Genomic DNA, 18,816 nt, shown 5'->3' with positions numbered 1-18,816 from the left:
TGCTGACTGCATAGTGTTCCAGCACATGGACCAAGCAGAGTTTACCCCACCTAATTCCCAGGACATTTTAATGTTGTCACCAATATTAATGAAGCTGATATGAATTTCTTTGTTGCTTGGCAGTTCTGCCATTATTCACTTAAGATAATTCCTAGAAGTGGAATTGTTCGTGCAAAGGGCATTTCCAATCCTAGATCTTTTCTTACCTACCATCAAAATTCCTTTAGAAAGCTTGTGCAGTTTTTCTTCCCTCTGGCAAATAGGATGGCCTGGTTCCCCCACCTTCCTCAATACTGGGGTTTATAATTATGTATTTTTTCCAATTTAATAAAAAAAATCCTTCTGTTTTATTTCTAATTCCTTAGATTATTGTTGAAGTTCAACACTTCACGTGTTTATTGGCCAACTGAATTTCTCCTTTTATGAATTCATATTTCTTGCCCATATGGGGTAATTGTCTTTTTAAATTTTTTAAAGGCCCTTTTTCTAGTAAGAACATTAACCCATTGCAAAATAGATTGTAAATATTTTCTTCCTGGTTCTTTTAAAATTTTTGATTGTCATAGTTTTTTGGTATATAAAAGTTTAGAATTTTAATTTAGTGAGTTATTATTTTGCTATTTTATTTATGATTGCTGGACTTGGAATGGTCAGCTTTTGGAAGCAGATGGTAGGAAAGGCCTGCATTAGTAAACACCACTTCAGCTCACTGGATGTTCACCACTGCCACCTGTAAGACACTGGCCTGATGTCCCGCTGTGTTCCGTCCACGTGTGGCTGTGGTGTTCCGTCCACAGCTGTGAGTGACTGTCCCTGCTGGCCTGGGCCATGGCACCTCAGTGGGATGAAATTATAGTAGGCCCCCTTATCCACAGGGATACACACCAAGACCCCCAGCGGATGCTCGATCCCGAGGATGGTACGGAACCCTATATATACTGTATGTGTTTTCTGTCTGATGACCCAGAGACTGGGGGGATGGAGCGGGACAGCTCGAGATTTCATCAAGATACTCAGAATGGTGTGCAATTTAAAATATATCAATTTTTATTCTGGAATTTTCCATTTAATAACTTTGGACTGTGGTTGACTGTGTGTAATTGAAACTTCGAAAAGCGAAACCATGGATAAACGGGACGGCTGTAACGGGATTCACCAGGAAGCCTGGCTTTGCTGTTAGTCAGGTGGTGGCAGGTGTGCTAAAAGGGACGCTGACTCAGTGCATTCTCTGACACCACGGTCTCACCTTCAGGGATAGTGAGATAGAGACAGGGAGGAGGAGTGGAGGAGACAAGGGCGGAACACTACGCCCCCGGGAGCCTAAGGGTGCCGACTTGCCTCAGAGCATCCAGATGGTGTCTCTGAAAGTCAGTTGGAAAATCAGTGATGGAGGTGCCCTTTCTAGTTACCCTACACTCACTGGGCGCTGGCTCCAGTGTCCCCCCAGGCATACAGAGCACAGGCTGGACATGGTAGAGCCTCCAATTTAGTTACCACGAAGCAGAAGTGGCCGGAAAGGAGAGCAGAGCATCCCCCAGGAAAAGCAAGTGTGCTGTGCTACGAATGTGAATAACGTGCTCATGAATCAAAGCAGCTGGGCTCTGCGCCTCGGTAGCTGCGGGAAGAACCCCTGCGGCGGTGACTGATGGGGGCCATGAGACCAAGATGTGTCTGGCTTGAGGGTGACCCATGTTCCTGTCAAGCCGACTGCACAACTTAACTAAGGAAGAGGCCGGGGCCCCAGTGGCCAGTCCTCCCATCTCCATCTGGAGTCTTCTCTCTCGGCGGCTTCTGGGGATCTCTGTCCCTTTGCACCTCCTCCCTGGTGGCTTCCTCTTTGCTCAGCAATGGGACTGGGAATGGGGGAACAGCAGCATCACACAGAACAGTTTTTTGTTTGTTTGTTTGTTTTGAGGTGGAGTCTTGCTCTGTCACCCAGGCTGGAGTGCGGTGGTGCGATGTCGGCTCACTGCAACCTCCACCTCCCAGGTTCAAGCGATTCTCCTGCCTCAGCCTCCTGAGTAGCTGGGATTGCAGGTGCCCACCACCTCGCCCAGCTAATTTTTGTATTTTTGGTAGAACCGGGGTTTCGCCATGTTGGCCAGGCTGGTTTCGAACTCCTGACCTCAGGTGATCCACCCGCCTCAGCCTCCCAAAGTGCTGAGATTACAGGTGTGAGCCACCGCGCCTGGCCCGGAACAGTTTTTGTCTGCTTTTGGCAACTCAACCCTTGGTGAGATCCTTTGGGATTTGCTCCAAGTTCTCCTGAGCCCTCAGTTTGGATTCTGAAAATTCAAACAATCCTGGAGCCCAACACCATCTCTGAGGCTTCTATCAGTGTCTCAAAATCTGGCTGAATAATGCCACAAAGGTGATGATGTCTTAAAAAGAAACAGGATGGGGTCATGGCTGAGGGAGCACTCAGAGCAGCTCTCTGGCCCATCCCTCTTGGGTGGGCGGTTTTGACAGTGTCTCAAACACAGGTGGCTGAGGAGCATGTAAAGGGTGCACAGATCAGGGGGAAGAAAAGAAAAATGAGCAACCGAAGGAAAACACACAACTGGTGCTGAACGAGTTAGTGCCACCCTCCCGATGTCTCCAGGTGTCTCCCTGTCTTCTGGGAGCAGCACCTGCACACACGAAGAGCAGGAATCCCATGACTCTGGAGGTGGCACCAACCCCTTGAGGGCCTCTGAGCCCAGAACCAGCCTGAAGCGGTCCACCGAGCGGGCAGACGAGCCCTGGGCTGTGGACAGCCTGCTGATGGAGGCGAGAGGTGTGCACTCATGGGCCACCCTGTATGTCTTCCCGTCAGGTACCAGACTCCCCCACTACAGATATGGCAAATGCTCCCGGCTCTCATCTAGGGGCTGACTGCAAGCCGCATGGAGGCTTAGCGTGAATCCCTCTGCCTCGGCCCCCAGAGGGTGAGAACTCAGTCTACTGTGGAGAGGCTTCAAGAGGTGTACTCGACATGTCACAAAAAGCAGAGGGCAGGCAAAAGAAACAGTGTGCCTCAGAATTGTTTGATGCACGTGTGCATGCGTGCATGCGTGCGTGCGTGTGTGTGTGTGAATAAACACATTACGAACTAAATGTCGAAAATGCTCTTAGGCACAACTAGAAGAGTTGGATAAGCGCTGCAGCAGGAGGATAAACTGGATAACATCTCTGAAAAGTGAGGGATGGGTGAACGCTTAGCCCCTCAGCCCCTCCACCCCCAACTGAACACCTCAGTTACCAGAGATGCACATGGTCTGGGAAGTAGGATTTTTTTTTTTTTTTTTTTTTTGGTGATAGTAGTAAGATACATACAATATAAAATTTATCATTTGAGCTTTTAAAGCATAGTGGAATTTAGTGCATACACCTTGTTGTGAAGGCATCATCACTACCTAGTTCCGGAGCGTTTTCTATTATTCCAAACAGAAACTCCACACCTGTTCAGCACTCACCCCCGACACCCCCTCCCATGAAGCCTGAGAAGCCTTCAGTCTCCTTTCTGCCTGTATGGATTTGCTTATTTGGGACATTTCACATAAATGAAATCCCAAATATCACAATATGTAGTCATCTGGCTTCTTGAGCTTAGCATAATGTTTTCAAGGTTCATCAATGCTGTAGCACATATTACACTTTTTTTTTTTTTTGAGACAGAGTGTCGCTCTTGTTGCCCAGGCTGGAGTGCAGTGGCGCAATCTCGGCTCACTTCAACCTCTGCCTCCCAGGTTCAAGCGATTCTCCTGACTCAGCCTCCCGAGTAGCTGGGTTTACAGGTGCCTGCCACCATGCCCAGCTTATTTTTGTATTTTTAGTAGAGATGAGGTTTCACCATGTTGGCCAGGCTGGTCTTGAACTCCTGACCTCAGGTGATCCACCCGCCTCAGCCTCCCAAAGTGCTGAGATTACAGGCGTGAGCCACTGTGCCCAACCTCATTTGTTTTCATGGCTGAATTACATTCCATTGTACGGATGGGCTACGTTTTACTGATCCTCAGTTCATGGACACTTTGCTGTTTCCGTCCTTTGACTATTGTGAATAATGTTGCTATGAACATTCATGTACAAGTTTTTGTTTGAACAAAACTGTTTTCAATGTTTTGGGGTATATACCTAGCAGTGGAATTGCAAGGTCATATTGGCTCTTAGAATTCTAGTAGCCAGAGGGCTATAAGAAACTTAGTCCATTATTTTACAGACGGGGAAACTGAGGCCCAGAGAGGCCATGACTTGCCTCGGACCACATGGGAAATTGCAAGGCTGAGGGCAGAAAAGTGTTCTCCACTGCTTAACTTCAGTCAAGACTTAACTTCAGTCAAGTCTTATTCTGAACCGTGGATCCCCCAGACACAAGACAATGGGTTCTGACCAAGAGAGTCACTTGGGGAGCTAGCTTGCCTCTCGCAAAGTCAACAGCCTTTGGTTTCTGCCCAATTAAAATTTCCCAAATTAGAAAAATACCACCTCAAAAAAGCTTACTAAAGGGAAGAATCCCATATGATTTATTCCAGAAACAGTGACTTCAATTAATTGCAAAATCTGTTGTAGAGAGTCACACCGATCATGTATAGTCACAAGGATTTAAAAGTTCTCAGAATTAGTTAATTATGGTTTCACATTGTGATGAACCAAGTAGGAGAAAGCCCAGTGGATGTGCCCAGGGAGGCAGAAATGCACAGCAGCTTCACTTTCTGCCTCCCCACTTCCTCTTTTCCTCTTTCTGGTTAGAAAAAGTGAAATTATGTAATTAACATTCAACAATATTTGCAACTTTCAGGAAACAGTACAACACAAGCTGATTGTCCAAGAGCCTGGTACAGAGAACCCCCAGGCCAGTTGGCTTTGGAGGAACCAGCCAGGAGGACAGTCTGTCATCTGCCCAGTGTAACGGTGTTTGTTTGCTTGTTGTTTGTTTGTTTGTTCTGAGATGAAATCTCGCTTTGTCGCTCAGGCTGGAGTGCAGTGGCGCGATCTCAGCTCACCGCAACCTCTGCCTCCTGGGTTCAAGCGATTCTCCTGTCTCAACCTCTTGAGTAGCTGGGATTACAGCCATGTGCCACCACACCTGGCTAATTTTTGTATTTTTAGTAGAGATGGAGTTTCACTATGTTGGTCAGGCTGGTCTCGAACTCCTGGCCTCAGGTAATCCGCCCACCTTGGCCTCCCAAAATGCTGGGATGACAGGCATGAGCCACTGCGCCCAGCCTCAATGTAATATTTCATTGCCGTTCAAAGAGCTCTGCTATTCAAGCAGAAGGATGCTTTACGAGACAGACAAGATGGTCGTTTGGCTTCTTTCAGCAAAGACAGGGCTGGTCCTGCTTCCTCTGCAAACCGCAGCGGTGGCCTGGCCTGATCGTCTCTTGGAAGCTGTCTTTAGATGAGCCAAGGCTTTCAAAGTGATATCTGACTGCAGGTTTAGATCTATCGCTATTAAATCCAGGGGGAGGAAATCAATGCTGAGTTACCACTTCCTTTCCTTAACCTTGGCAAATGCTGAGCCGTGCTGTGCTCATGCTCAGACATTCATCAGCACGACCTGATAGGTGACTTGGGCCTTAGCAAAGACGGGCTCCAAGGCCCGTCCAGCCTCAGGTACCAGGGAAGTGCCAGGGTGGTGGGACAGCTACTTGCAAACAGCCAGCAGCGTCCTTCCTCTTGCTCCCCTCCTCCTCTCTCATGGGAGGGCCCGCCCGTCATGCAGGGGCACCAGGCCCATGGTGCCCCTCCCCTGAATAGTCTCAGGCCAACCCAAGCTCCCTCCAGCGGTCCTTGACCCCAGGCACAGCAGATGGCCCCCTGACCACCTTCCTCTGGGGGCCTCTGCTTTCTCTGGCATCTAAATCACCTGCGATTGTCACAGGCCCCTGAGAGACACAGCCCCCTCTGAGGCTTCTTGGACACACTTTGCTGGGCAGTGTTGATGCCTGGGACCAAACAGGAAGGGAAGGCACCTGAGGTCCTTTTCAAGTGACTGTGTCTGCAGCGGCCTCCCTCGTGGCACTATTGCAGCAGTGTGGAGGGGCCCTGCTGGATTTTTACAGTGTTGTTTTTCTGAGAATGGCAGGAAGGGTGCTTTTTCTGAAAAACTGCTGTCTTCTATGTCTCTGAGGGACACTGAGGAAGAGGTGCTGGGTCTCCCATGGCCAGCAGCAGAGAGAGGCACACGGCCCCAACACAATCCTGAAGATAAATACAGAATGGGACCTGTTCTTAAGAGACCTGAGCCCCTTCCGTAGCCCTGATCCCTTGTGAAATTCTTCATATATCACTTGACCTATTCACATCCTAATCTTCTCTTATTTTGTCCTTCATAAAAAAAAAAAAAACTTTTCCATGTTATAAATTATAAATGATAGACTAATGTACACAGGGTTGCTGGGGACGCACATGGAAATTACATTGTTCCACACTGAAATTACATGATATTATTCACTTGTGAACTGTAGTAAAACAAGAAAGGAGATGACATACAGCAACACTGAAACGAGCAGAGAGGTGAGTAACGGTGCTCATCTTTTGCCTGTTGTTTAATTAGAGGAAAATCTCTATTCTCAGAAAAAAATAGTCTGAAAGAAAGTTTTGGAATTAGCAATAATTTAACACCCAGTAAAATGCCCTTCAATTAATTCTACCCTTCCAATGCTGCCGGCTCGCATGGGCCACCTGGACCCTGCCTATTAACACCTTCGCAGTCACACAAGACGGGACCTCAAGATAAGCTCTCTCCTGACCCTACCTCGGGGGCCATAAAACACCAGTCCTGGATGCACCCCCTCTGCCACAGCCACCGCACGGCCCCCAGGGAGTTTGGGGATCGTTGAAACAGGTCCTTCTGCACCAGAGAAATCAACAAAAACAGGGCACCTTGGGATTCTTAGGGTACAGATATCTGTTTGGGGCACTTCTGTTCTGGTATCAGTGAAACAATACTTTTAGAAAATAGTAACATGAGCCCACGAAGGAGAGGGAGTCGCCAAGCACACACTGAGGCGGGGGTGCTGAGCACACATCTATGGGCCGCACGAGGCTTCGGGAGCCCCTAGATGACCTTCGCTCAGAGGGTCCTCGGCCATTCTGTATTTACAGTCTGTATTTCCACGTGTGACTGAGCTATCACGGGACCTGATGGTGGGCTTCTCCTTCTTCCTCTATTACTTTTTTATAAAGTGAAATCTCAAGTGGACTTCAGTTAATCATGTTTTTAAAAGACGCTGTTTCAACTAAAGAATATGGAAGAGTATATGCAGGTGTGGGGGAAGCGGTAGGAAACACTTGCTGGAGAAGAAACGTTCACCAGACAGAAAAAAAGAATGCAAAATGATCACATCCTTCTCTCCTAGCTTCCCGTCTACGCATGCAGATTATCATGAAAGAGAGGAAAGCCAGGCGGCTGGGCATATGTTGAAGATGTTGACTAGTTAGAAACCAGTATATATGTAGTATGCAATTTGGGATTATTTGATTTCAGGAAAATTAATCCTCAGTGAAGACACTGTTCGCCCATTAGTGTCAATGATGTGAACAGAGACGTGTAGATGCCCGATTTGAGAAAGAGGAGTATGCCTTCTCCTTCCTTTCCCTTCCCTTCCAATTTGCGGTATTTTAGGCATTTCCCAAAGAAATGATAACTGCCTTATTCTGTTATGTATCAAGACAAAACAGTCTCCCTGAGACTGAGATTTAAAGTTCACACAAACTTTCCGGAAGGGACCCAGTCGGTATAGGTTTTGCCAACCCTGCAGGCTAGCTAGCTCGCGCCACGCCTGTGCACTCTTCCGCGAGCTAAAAGTCTGAGTTGTGGAAGTAAAGGACACGTCGCAGGTCCAGGGAGTCCACGCAGGCAGCCAGCTTGCCACTCCGAGCCCTCTGCGCACCGGCCACACGAACCCCTCAAAGAGCAGAGATGAAGGAAAGGAAACGGTACTTCTAGATCTCGTGATTCAAAGAAAACGCTGCCTGCTTGCATTTTCACATACAGAATATGCTCCTTCAAAGTAGAACAGACAAAGAAAGCCGCCGTGGCAGCAGAGCCCGAGATTGTACATGACTGGCCTGTGCTTTCCTTTAGGAGGTTGTTCATGCTCCAAGCTGTCCCTCATGGAGCCCCTGCCTCGGAAGCGGGCCAAAATCTCTCCACCCTTCAGCAGGGGCATCTACTTACAGAGATTTAACAGAAATGCTAGGGTGGCATTTTGTCTGGATAGCGACAGAAAAACAGTAGTAACGACGAAAGTTTCAACATTTTTTTCTCCACGGGGAAGAGAGCAAAAGGATCTCTAACCCTCCCCTCTCACAGCAAAAGGCCAAAAAGTTGCCCTAACCCCTCCTGGGGGGAGCTGCTCTGCCTGGTGCTCCGGAAAGACTCTGCCTGTGACCACACCACAGACCTCAGCCACAGAGTGGGGTCTGATGTTTAGTCAAGGTCGAAGGGTTAATACAAATCAAGGGGTTTGCCCAAATCTTCCCCGTCAGTCGCACACCAGACCTCACATCCAGAAACACAGAGGTGAACCGTCTGTCAGATTAGACAGTGAGAAATAGGACTCTAATGCCAGACCACATAACAAAATTTACCATTTCCTCCCAGAAGATGCTGATGGCTATTTTTTTAAGGCAGAATGTGAACTAAAAAGACAGGAGTATTTTCCAGGATAATCGAATGTGATAACCGAAAGCTCTTCTGAGTTCGACCCTGTCTTTCATTTCAGTGAAGGGAAATTCTGAACTAAAGAAAGGAGAGATGTGTCCAAGTTTAAAGGCACTGCTCTTAGGGTCTGAGAAGTAAAACTATAGTTCTCCATGAGGCTTCGACAGAAGCTGGGTCATCTGAATCTTTCCCTGGTCAAATAACAGAGGAAAACGATATCAGGATAGAAAACTGCTCAGTGAGGGACAGCCCCCGTAGACAAGCAGACACTGCACTCAGCTCGCGCAGCCGCGCTCTCTCATCTTCATCATCACAGGGTCATCATATTATCCTAAACACCGCAGCTGTGGATGAAATAGCCCAGATATCTGAAGCACGTCAGATACTGTTTGGGTTCAAAATGACTCTATTTTTAACTAAGCACTAAAAAATTTTCCTCATGTTGGAATCCAGTTATGTGTTGGCTTTTCCAATTTCAGATCCAAGTCTCTTTTCGAAGTGACAACCATTAATAATCGCTGAAGAGAAATCACACTGTGCCTCAGTTTACAAGAGCTTAAAATTCACCTTGTTAATGCTACCGCCCTCATTTCCAAATCAGCATTCAGGTAAGGCATAGTTTAATATCACTCAATCTCATCCAAAGGGTTACTACCAAACAAAAACAGAAAATATGTTTCTAAACAATTATTCATTAAAAATAACTATCACTGGGCTTAGGGTTTGAGTTTCTCTCTCTCTCTCTCTCTCTCTCTCTCCATCTCTCCCTCTCTCCCTCTCTCTCTCTCTCTCTCCCTCCCTCCCTCCTCTGCTATATCCTCTCCCTCTCACTGCTTATGGCTCCAAATACTAAAACTTCAATCTCTATACTTCTTGGTGAATAATTTTTATAAATCATTGGCTTTAGAATTGTGTGTATGCTTAATGAAAGTTAATATAAAATTAGTATCTTAAAAAGCAAATATAACACAGGTATCAGTTTAAGGTAGATATTTCCCAAAATTTTTTGTAAAATATTTTCTTTATTAGTATAGGAATAAATGTATTGCTATTATAATTGGTATTTCACCTTTCATATTTCTGGGATACTATTCTTTATTTAAGACTTACAGGGAACCACTTCTAATTAGTTATATATTGGAAATATATTGAGATTCCTCAAATGGCGTCAGAAAAAAAATGTGGAGTTTTGCTCGTCACATTTTTAGTTTATTACTCTGAGATAAATCTTAGTAGTAATTTCTTAGATAATTTGCTTATCTAAATATATAGATTTAATACTTTTGTGGAATATCTTTTTTATTTTAATTTTGAGATAATTATAGATTCACATGAGTTTGCAAGAAATATTATACAGAGATTCTCATATCTTCACTCCTTTCTCCCAGTGATGACATCTTGCAATTATCATAATCAGGAAACTGGCGTCAATATCGTCCCCAGACCTTATTCAGATTTCACCAGTTTTACATACACTCGTGTGTGTGTGTGCGTGCACGTGCATGTGCGTGTGTGTGTGTGTGTTTAGTGCTATGCAATTTTATCACGTGTAGACTCAGGTGACCATGTGGAATATCTTTTTAATCAGTTTCTGTTTGTAGTGTTTCATCTTGCCTTTATGTTTGAAAGCATCCATGTCTGTATCTATTAGATTCTGTTTCTCCTTTATGGTTTTCCAGTCCTTGGCTACAGTAACTTATTCATCTCTTCTTTGAATTTTATTGCCTCATTTGTGAACTCTCTGCTAGTGGAGAGTTCTCTATTTGGTTTGCTTTTTGCAGCACATTTATCCTTTCCCAGGAAAAGACACAAACATAAACAGACATTCCAGCATGCATTCACAGGGTTTTTAAAGACACCAGTGAGAATAGATTAATATAAATACTAAGCTTAAAAACCGTCATAAAAGTTCAGCCTTTAAAATTGGCTTATTAAAATATTTGTTTTTTTTAAAGCCCAGATTTAAACTAAAGTTATGAGTTATAGGGCTCCGCTCAGAAAGAGTTTACTTTATGTGTGTGGTGTTTTTTTTTCCTTTTTTTAAATTTTTTTGCCAGGCAAAAGGAATCCAGCATCTGTGCCGTCTACCCAGAACAGAGTGAAGCAAGGATGACAAGAACATGGTTCAGCTCAAGATCTGTATGAAAATATGAGTTTCAGGAAACCTCAGTGAAGTATTCTATCTCAAATGGCCTCAAACAGCCACTGAAGTCTGAGGAAGTCCCTCTCCAGCAAGATGAGTAGCAAGACTTCCCTGATGCAAGGCCGAAAGGACTGCTGATATTTAAGGGGAAAGACCCACATTAACAGGTCAAATCCCTACATCAGATCTTATTGATGGGTATTTTGTAACCAAACATTGCTTATATTCCAGGGAGCTCAGCCTTTCATTCTACTTCTTCTAGGCAAGCAAAAGCTCCATTGGGATTCTGCATTTCTGTTCTTCTCCACGAAGAACTGATTTTCTAGCATCCTGAATACAGCAGTTTTCTAGCACCTGAATACAGGTGTTTGTTAACACCTATGAGAAGTAAATTTTCAGGAGGGAGGAAAAGGCTAACATATATTAGATGGTGAAGGGGTCATGCAATTTCTTCAAAGTAGCTAAAAGTTCTCAGAAAAAAAAAAGTTTGTTGAGTAAGGAAACCTATTGAAAATCTGTGCACACTATGCAGAAGTTAGAGAAGATGTTTTCTTTAACCACACAGCAGGGAACAGGACAAATGTCTGATAAGTAATGGTCACCTTCCCCCACCCTCCAAGCCAGGTGTCTGGGACCCTGCTCCGAAGGCTCAGGCATTTAATGAGAATACTAAAAAAATCCTTTTGAGATTTTTCTATTAGATGAATCCAACTGACTGGACAAAGACACCTGATTTATTGTCTAATTGTGCTTTTAAATACCAGGCCAAAGAAGAAAGGCAGGATAGATATCAGCAGCACCCGCACTCCACCATCTCTTGCGTTTCTCTTCCTTTCAGAGGACAATTTAGGCTTTGTGCTGCTGTTGCTGTTAGTCTCGACAGTTTTCTTCACATACGTGAAAACATCCCACATCAAACATTAAAATCACTTACAATGTACTGAAATGTCTAGAGATTCTTTGCTGATGCATATAATTAATGCTTCTTAGAAATGCTACAAATAAAAACAAATGCTGTTTAGCAACATTTTCAGGAAATCAAACCAATTATAATCATATTGATCTTATAGGGAATAATGAGTTAAAGACAAAAAGAATGACAAGATGTCTGCCTAACGTGCCTGATAAATAAAAACAAGGTGTGTCCAGAATCATTCATGGATAAAAATTTTCCATATTTCTTTTCTCTTCTTTTAGAGTATCTATTTAATGAAACTAGCTTGTTTGAACTACTCAGTTATAGTCCAGTATGTAAAAATAAAAATAAATAGGCTCCTTATAGATCATCAGCTCTCCCACTAACTGTGTAATTATCTATTATATTTTCAAGGACTTTTTTCCAAACAAGCTCTTGGCACTGTTTTTATTTATTTATTACATGTATTGCATTTTATTTTTCTATAATCTTTAATGGTTACCTATGGCTGATTCTCTAAGTTTTGAGGAGTGCGATTATTTTTAAATGAATTTTAAATGTTCCTACTAAATTCTAGCAGCATCATATCTACTGGTATTTGTTTTCAGTAATTTTCTGGAGGGCAGTCTTAACGATAATTACAGTGACATTTTCCTTAAACACGGCTCAATGTGTGTGTTTTTAAAAAGATGACATTCCTCATCTGTTTGTTCTTATTTCAGATGTGCTATAAACCATGAATGAGGTAAAGCATAAATGGAAGTAACTAATGGAAGCTCATTATTTAGGCAGCAAAAACCAGAATTAATGTATTACCCCACTGTAGCGTTTAGTACTCAGCCAATCCAAACTTTCCTAGAGAAATATGTGATTGAGACACTTTCCATCTGTTTTTGACAAAGACAGGAGAAGATTCCCACAAGTTATTTTCTGCTGAAAATTATTTTTTAAAAACTATACAATTATCATTATCTCAGGAGGCTCTGCAGCTACAGAATTTTCAGTGACACCGAAATAAAAGCTAAAAAAATGAAATAAAACCCACCTGTGCTGGATCAGCTTTTCGTGGCCTCAGCAACAACATTCGCAGATATTATAGAACCACATAAAAAAAGAAATAGATATGTTTGGGAGAATAGGCGGCCGGGTGCTCTTGATTAATCTAAATTCCTTCTGTGTGAAGTAGAGACTTTTATAAAAACATCGCAAGATGTGCGAGGAACTAAAACATACTAAGGGGGAAGGATTTTTAACTCGGCCCCAGCAAAAAGAACTCTGTGCCCCTCCATGGCCCTGGATGGCGGATGAGAGAGGGGCTCGCCTGCTCACAGAGCCTAAGGACGGCGCCTCCGTGGCTCGAGCTTGTCTAAAGGGACTTGGAAGGTGTCTGGTGAAAAGGACCCGGTGCAGGACGCCCTAATCGCTCTTCCAGAGGAAACCAGAACTTCGAGTGCTCCTGGCAGCTGTGTCCCCCGAGCCTTCTCCTCGCGCAGGGCCCGGCGCGCACAGCCTCCCTGTCCCCCAGACCTGTTTCCCAGCCTGGACCCCTCGCCCACCCCTGCGGGGCTGGACCCAGGACGCGGCACGGGCGGGGCCCCTCCCGGGTACTCCAGGGTCAAGGTTGGGACTCAGGGCTCCCAGTTATGGGACTCAGCTCCACCTGCCTGCGGGCGCCCTGGGGCTCCGCGCGGCTGCGTCCGACCCGCCTGCCTCAGCGCTCCAGGCTCTGCGCTCTCGGCCCAGGGCCCTTCTCGGGCACACCCGGCCCTGTGGCTGCTCTGGCCCCGAAGCGCAGGGCAGTTTCCTCCCGTCCTCCCCAGGCAAACCCTGGAGCCGCAGGCCCGCACCTCTACGCCCACTGGGCAGGCCAGGGCGCCGACGGCCGGGGACCCCAGGCGCGAGCAGCTGGGGAGATCTGAGTGTCCGCCCGACGAACGCGCTCTACCCTTGCCCAGGAAGAAAGCGAAGCCATTCGCCCGGCAACACCCGGCTCGGGCAGCTTCGCGGGCGGCCTGCGCTGCGGCGGACGCAAAGGGCAGCTGGTCCTCATATCCCAGTCCCCAGCCGGCCCCAGGAGGTTTTTCTGATGCTCGCTCCTTCCACCGCCAACCACGGACACCCACACACCACCGAGAATGAAAACTGCGACCATCTGTCTAAGTATCTTCAGAACCCGCCGGGGGAGTCACCGGTCCGCCGGTTCCCAACTGACACCCTCGCGTGGAAGTCTGCACTCAGGGGTGTCCCTGGGACTGTGAGCGTCCCGCCCGCCCGCCTTCCTTGCTAAGAGGAAAAGCGCACGGCATCCAAGCCCCCGCGGCCCGCGGGGCCTCGCCGAGGAGACACGAGCAGGCCCCAATGCCCCTGCGCCCCTGCCGCCCGTCCCCCGCAGCGGAGGGCGCCCGTCGCGCGCGCAGCACCTACCCTGGCGCGCCGGTCCGGAGGTGGGTGGCGCGGCGCTAGTGGGAGGCGGACATGGACCACGCGCCCTCCATGCGCCACACGGAGAAGGCGTAGCTGAGGCGCTCGTGGGCCACGTAGCTGCAGCTGGTCATCTTATTGTCCATCTCGTCGCTCTGCAGGACCTGGTAGAGGAAGTCTATGTACCTGGCGGCCAGCTTGAGCGTCTGGATCTTGCTCAGCTTGTCAGAGGGCAGCGTGGGGATGATCTTGCGCAGCGCCGCGAAGGCCTCGTTGAGCGACTGGGTGCGCTGGCGCTCGCGCACGTTGGCCAGGATGCGCTGGCTCTGCAGCTCCTCGAAGGACTGCGCGCTGGGGCTGCCCTTCTTGCCGCGCTTGCCCGGGGTCGGGCTGCCATCTTCGCTCGACTTCTTGCTGTAGCGCCGCTTCCGGCCGAAGCGCTTGGGCTGCCTCTCGAGCTCCTCCTCGCTGGTGCCCAGGCTGTCCACGGGGGACACGGGCGAGCTGGAGCCCTCCTCCATGGCGCCCGCCCGGCGCGCGTGGGGCTGGGGGCGCCGGGGCGCCGAGCGCGCGCCGCTGGCCAAGCCCGCGGTCGCCGAGCACACGCTCTCGGAGTTGCTGGAAAGGCTCTGATTTCAAGGCCGGCTTGTGCAAAACCGAGGTCTCCGGGAGAGGAAGTTATTCTAACTTTTTTGGAAACTCTAGCCGGGCTGGGTTGCTAAATAGTTGTCAGGAGCTAGGGCGGCGCGCTGATTGGCCGCGGTGGCCGGGGGCAGGACAAGTTCTGGGGCCTTCGCCGGCTGCCCCCGCCCCCCGGCGCGGCACTTTCAGTTTTGCCTCCCCCTTCGGCCCCGGCGCGGAGGGCATCCCGGGGGCCGGGTCCTCGCCCGCCGCCCGCGCCCCCACCCCGAACGCAGGGCACTCTCAGGCCGCCCCGAGCCCTAGGCCCGGCCAAGCCTGGCTTTGTCTACGCCTTAACGTAGAGATCGGCCCCCACTGGGCTTTGGGGGGGTTCTCTCTCTGGGCGTGAGGGGCTAGAGAGGCGAGTCCAGTCCCAGATGCGCTCCCAGAAGATGAGGACGCAGCCAGGAGCCTCCTCGACCTGTGTGGGTCTTGGCCGCCCCCGGGCGCACAGCTAGTCTGCACCGCGGCCCGCAAGCTTAGGCCTGGGGTCTGGGGAGCTGCGCGGGCAGGGGTCTCGGTGTCCGGACCGCCAGTGTAAGGACAGTCGGGGCCCCCTGGAGACGCCCGTGCCCAAGGACATGCCGCCAAGATCCGTGGAGATGCCACCCTTCGGCCAGCGTGCGTGTCGGGGACCATTTCTCACCCTGGCTTGCTGGGGAGCCCCGGCCCCGACGCCCTTCCCGAACCTTCCTTCTAACAGCTTTAAAACAACGCCACAGCGAGCCTCTGCGGGAGCGCCCGGTACCCGCCATGCCCGCCTGCCTGGCCCTACCCGGGTTGCTGGGCGCGGGTTGGGGCGCCTGCCGGCCCGCCTTGTACGGCCCCAGCCTCTGCGCTCCGCCTTCGCTTCGCGGGTCAGCAGAGGACGGAGGGCGCTCCGGGAGCTGCACGAGGCTGCCCCGGGCCCAGCCTCCGCTGCGCTGGCAGCCCGCGGGCAGCTCCGAGCAGGAGGCTCAGGGTGGCTGGAGTGTGGGGCCCGGCCTCGGTGAGCGACACCACGGACCCCGGCCCCGGGCCATCTGGACGCCGAGCGCGAGCGCGTTTGAAGTGGTTCGGGGGCTCTTTGTTCGCCAGGCCGCTCTGGCTCTGGGCCTGGAGGTGGTTTACGGCTTTGATGCCTTTGAACCTATTCCCAGGTGACCCGGGCTCAATTAGGCCCGGGCCTGAGCCGGGCTGTCAGGCAAGCCGCGTGATCAAGGGCGGGCTGGGCCCTTTTATTGAAGTTGAACCCGAGACCGGGGAGTGCTCGGCCTCCGCTGCTCCTCCGGCCGGCCAGGCGGGCCGCGAGGTGGGGCCCGCGGGCCACGACCACCGCGTTGGGAAACCCGAGGACGGCAAAGAGCGGGCCCTTCGCGCCCCTGTCCGAGGGCCCTGGCTCCGGCCGTTCTAGGGGACGTTTTACCAACAATCCGTCTAGGAAGGCAGAACGCCTAGGAGCGGGCCCTCGCATGCATGTGAGTCGGTAGCAGCGCCCTGCGCAGTGTCCGCGCACCGGACCCGCGGCTTCAGTTCGGTGCCTAAAGGTTCTGCAGAGCCACCGCACCCAGTCCCACCCGGCCTGACCGCCCTCCTTCCTCCGCGCTGGGAAGGCCCACGGCCCCTCTAGCCCAGCAAAATAGCTTTCCAGGTCCCTTTCTTTAAAATTCTCAAATAAAAATTTAAGGAACGAGAGAGAGAAGCCAGGTCCCCAGCCGTCCTGCCGGTGCTGGGCTGCAGCCCTTCCTGGGGCTTCACGTCAGATGGAAAGGGCCTGTTTTTCCCGAACTGGCCTTTCCCTGGTTTCTTTGCTCAGAGCAGTGACAGTAGCGATTTGCTGCCCTTTTACCAACCCTGTGTGGGTCCAAGGACCCAGATCCAGGGACATCTTCCCTTTCCCAGATGCGGAGGGCTTTTACTGAGGAGAGGACCTGCCTGGTAGCCTGCTTCGCCATCCTCGTCTCCCTGTCTGCGTGCCCCTGTGTCACTCTGGCTCTGTCGGTGTGTCTCTTTCTCTGTCCTTTCTGTCTCTTTCTCCAGCAGAGAGAGTTCATAGTTTAGTTTGAAAGAAAAACAGCTCAGCTTTGGTCCTGAGCAGCCCAGGGCTCAGCCCAGCCCTGAAGACCAGAGGCCCCGGGGACGCCCTGGAAGGGCAGTGCAAGCTGGATTGCAGGCTCACCTCTGCCTGGGGAGATGGACCTGGAGGATTTCACCTGCGACCCCCGGGGCGCCCTGGAGCTGTCATAACCAGCAGCCCAGTTCAACCGTCTGGATGCACTCTCTTCATGGCGTGTCTTGTCTATTTTAAAATGCTTTAACAATGATTATAGTACTGGAGGCTGTGATACTGACGGCTGCCTGCGGAAAACCTTGCTTAACGGAATTTGGAGTGACTTTCTTATGCTGTATTGCCAGCCCCTCAGAGTCATTACCTGGGCAGTGACCCCTTGCATACATAGGAGAAGCTAAGGCACAGTGGCATTTAGCAGCGTTTCCAATGTCACCTGCATGTTGGCTGGGGAAGTGACAGCATTCCTCTCTTTTGAGGAGGGGAATTTGCTGAATTAAAACCCAAATGAAAATGTCATCAATTTGGGAAATAATACTCAGGTTATTGATTTAGTTTGAGTTTTTCTTTCAAAAATTAAGTCAGTGATAAGGCTAATAAAGCCAATTTATTAATAGCATAAGTAATACAATATATCTCTGTGTGAATATTCTTTGCAGGACCACCCAGTCTCACTTGGACTTCAGTAAAATATCACGCAATAAAGATTCACGGAAGTAAATACAGTTCTTGGGGTACTTATTCATTATTGAGTATGGAAAATCCTGTGAATGCTTCCTTTCATATATGTAAAAAAGTGTGCTTTGTTTCATGTGACTTTGTGTTTTTAAAAAAAAATGAACTGGTGTTCTGAAAGATTCTTCTATTGCACATTTTCCTTAGGGCAGCAAGTAACAGAAGGTGATATGTTTTCACAGCAAATTTGCCGGCTATTAGATTGGCTTTAATCTTGCTGCAGTAGAATGACACTGCAGGGATTGTCACCTGGGGATAGTCTTCAAGAATAGCAGCCAGGCACGGTGGCTCGCGCCTGTAATCCCCCAACTCTTTGGGAGGCCAAGGCAGGTGGATCACCTGAGGTTGGGAGGTCGAGACCAGCCTGGCCAACATAGTGAAAGCCCATTTGTACTAAAAATACAAAAATTAGCTGGGTGTGGTGGTGCATGCCTGTAATTTCAGCTACTCGGGAGGCTGAGGCAGGATAATCGCTTGAACCCAGGAGGCAGAGGTTGCAGTGAGCCAAGATCATGCCACTGCACTCCAGCCTGGATGATAGAGCAAGACTGTGTCAAAAAAAATAAAAAAAAAAGAAAGAAAGAAAAAAGAATACGATGCAATTATACAGCCCCTGGGCTTTCTTAGGATAAGAAACTGTGTACTTGCTCAGATGTGTAAAAAATTTAGTAAACTCTCAGGAGCTAAATAAAGCAATGAATTTAGACATTTGAACGCTGTTGTCGCTACCTTTTGTCAAAATGCCTGCATGGGTGAAGCCACCTGAGCTCTTCAGCAGATCCTTTTGTAGTTTATGAAGTTCTTGTTGGAGCCAAGAGACAAAAACCAAGATATCGTTAAAGGTCTAGTTTCCATTCCCAGTGACATGGTGGGTTGTTACCTCCACTTGAATTTAGTGAACTGAGAGCAGATGACAGAGCAGCCCATATTTGTGTGACAGAATCAATCCAACAGATTAATGAATCAATGACATTGATCCGGGGGTTGGTAACAGCATCTCCCAAACAGCACTTCCTTATTTGCAAAGCAAATAGCATTGGCGCAGTAGCAGTCTTACACTAACACAGCGCTCCACTGACACTTTTCCATCAAACTAGTCTTGGTGCCTTCATTTTGAATTATTCTCTCGTAGACTGAGATGACAGTGAACATGACCCATTATTTTAAGAAACCACAAATTTTCAGAGATGGACTCTTGAGAATTATCTGACAAAGTTTTGGCA

At 48.8% G+C, this 18,816-nt stretch overlaps 2 protein-coding genes across 3 annotated transcripts in view; one reads left to right on the top strand and one right to left on the bottom strand.

Moving 5' to 3' along the window:
- TWIST2 (twist family bHLH transcription factor 2) overlaps positions 1 to 16,717 on the bottom strand; it is a 66,873-nt gene extending 50,156 nt beyond the window's left edge. The window contains exon 1 of one of the 2 annotated variants that reach the window (XM_008965756.5): positions 14,134 to 16,717. In XM_008965756.5, coding sequence (XP_008964004.2) covers positions 14,169 to 14,651 — 483 coding nt within the window. In that variant the 5' untranslated portion in view covers positions 14,652 to 16,717 and the 3' untranslated portion in view covers positions 14,134 to 14,168. The remainder of the gene's footprint in view (positions 1 to 14,133) is intronic. The other variant, XM_034955498.4, reaches the window with a different exon arrangement.
- Positions 14,650 to 17,583, top strand: LOC100969953 (uncharacterized). The gene is given in 3 exon segments (XM_063595091.1): positions 14,650 to 14,721; positions 15,295 to 15,914; positions 15,916 to 17,583. Coding segments are annotated over 3 exon segments (981 nt in total). The 3' UTR covers positions 16,205 to 17,583.
- Positions 17,584 to 18,816: the final 1,233 nt, after the last annotated feature.

The sequence above is a fragment of the Pan paniscus genome, chromosome 13, assembly GCF_029289425.2.
Source record: "Pan paniscus chromosome 13, NHGRI_mPanPan1-v2.0_pri, whole genome shotgun sequence".
NCBI classification, from domain to species: domain Eukaryota; kingdom Metazoa; phylum Chordata; class Mammalia; order Primates; family Hominidae; genus Pan; species Pan paniscus.
The sequence above is the reverse complement of the archived record's forward strand: the minus strand, read 5'-3'. Positions and strand labels throughout refer to the sequence as shown.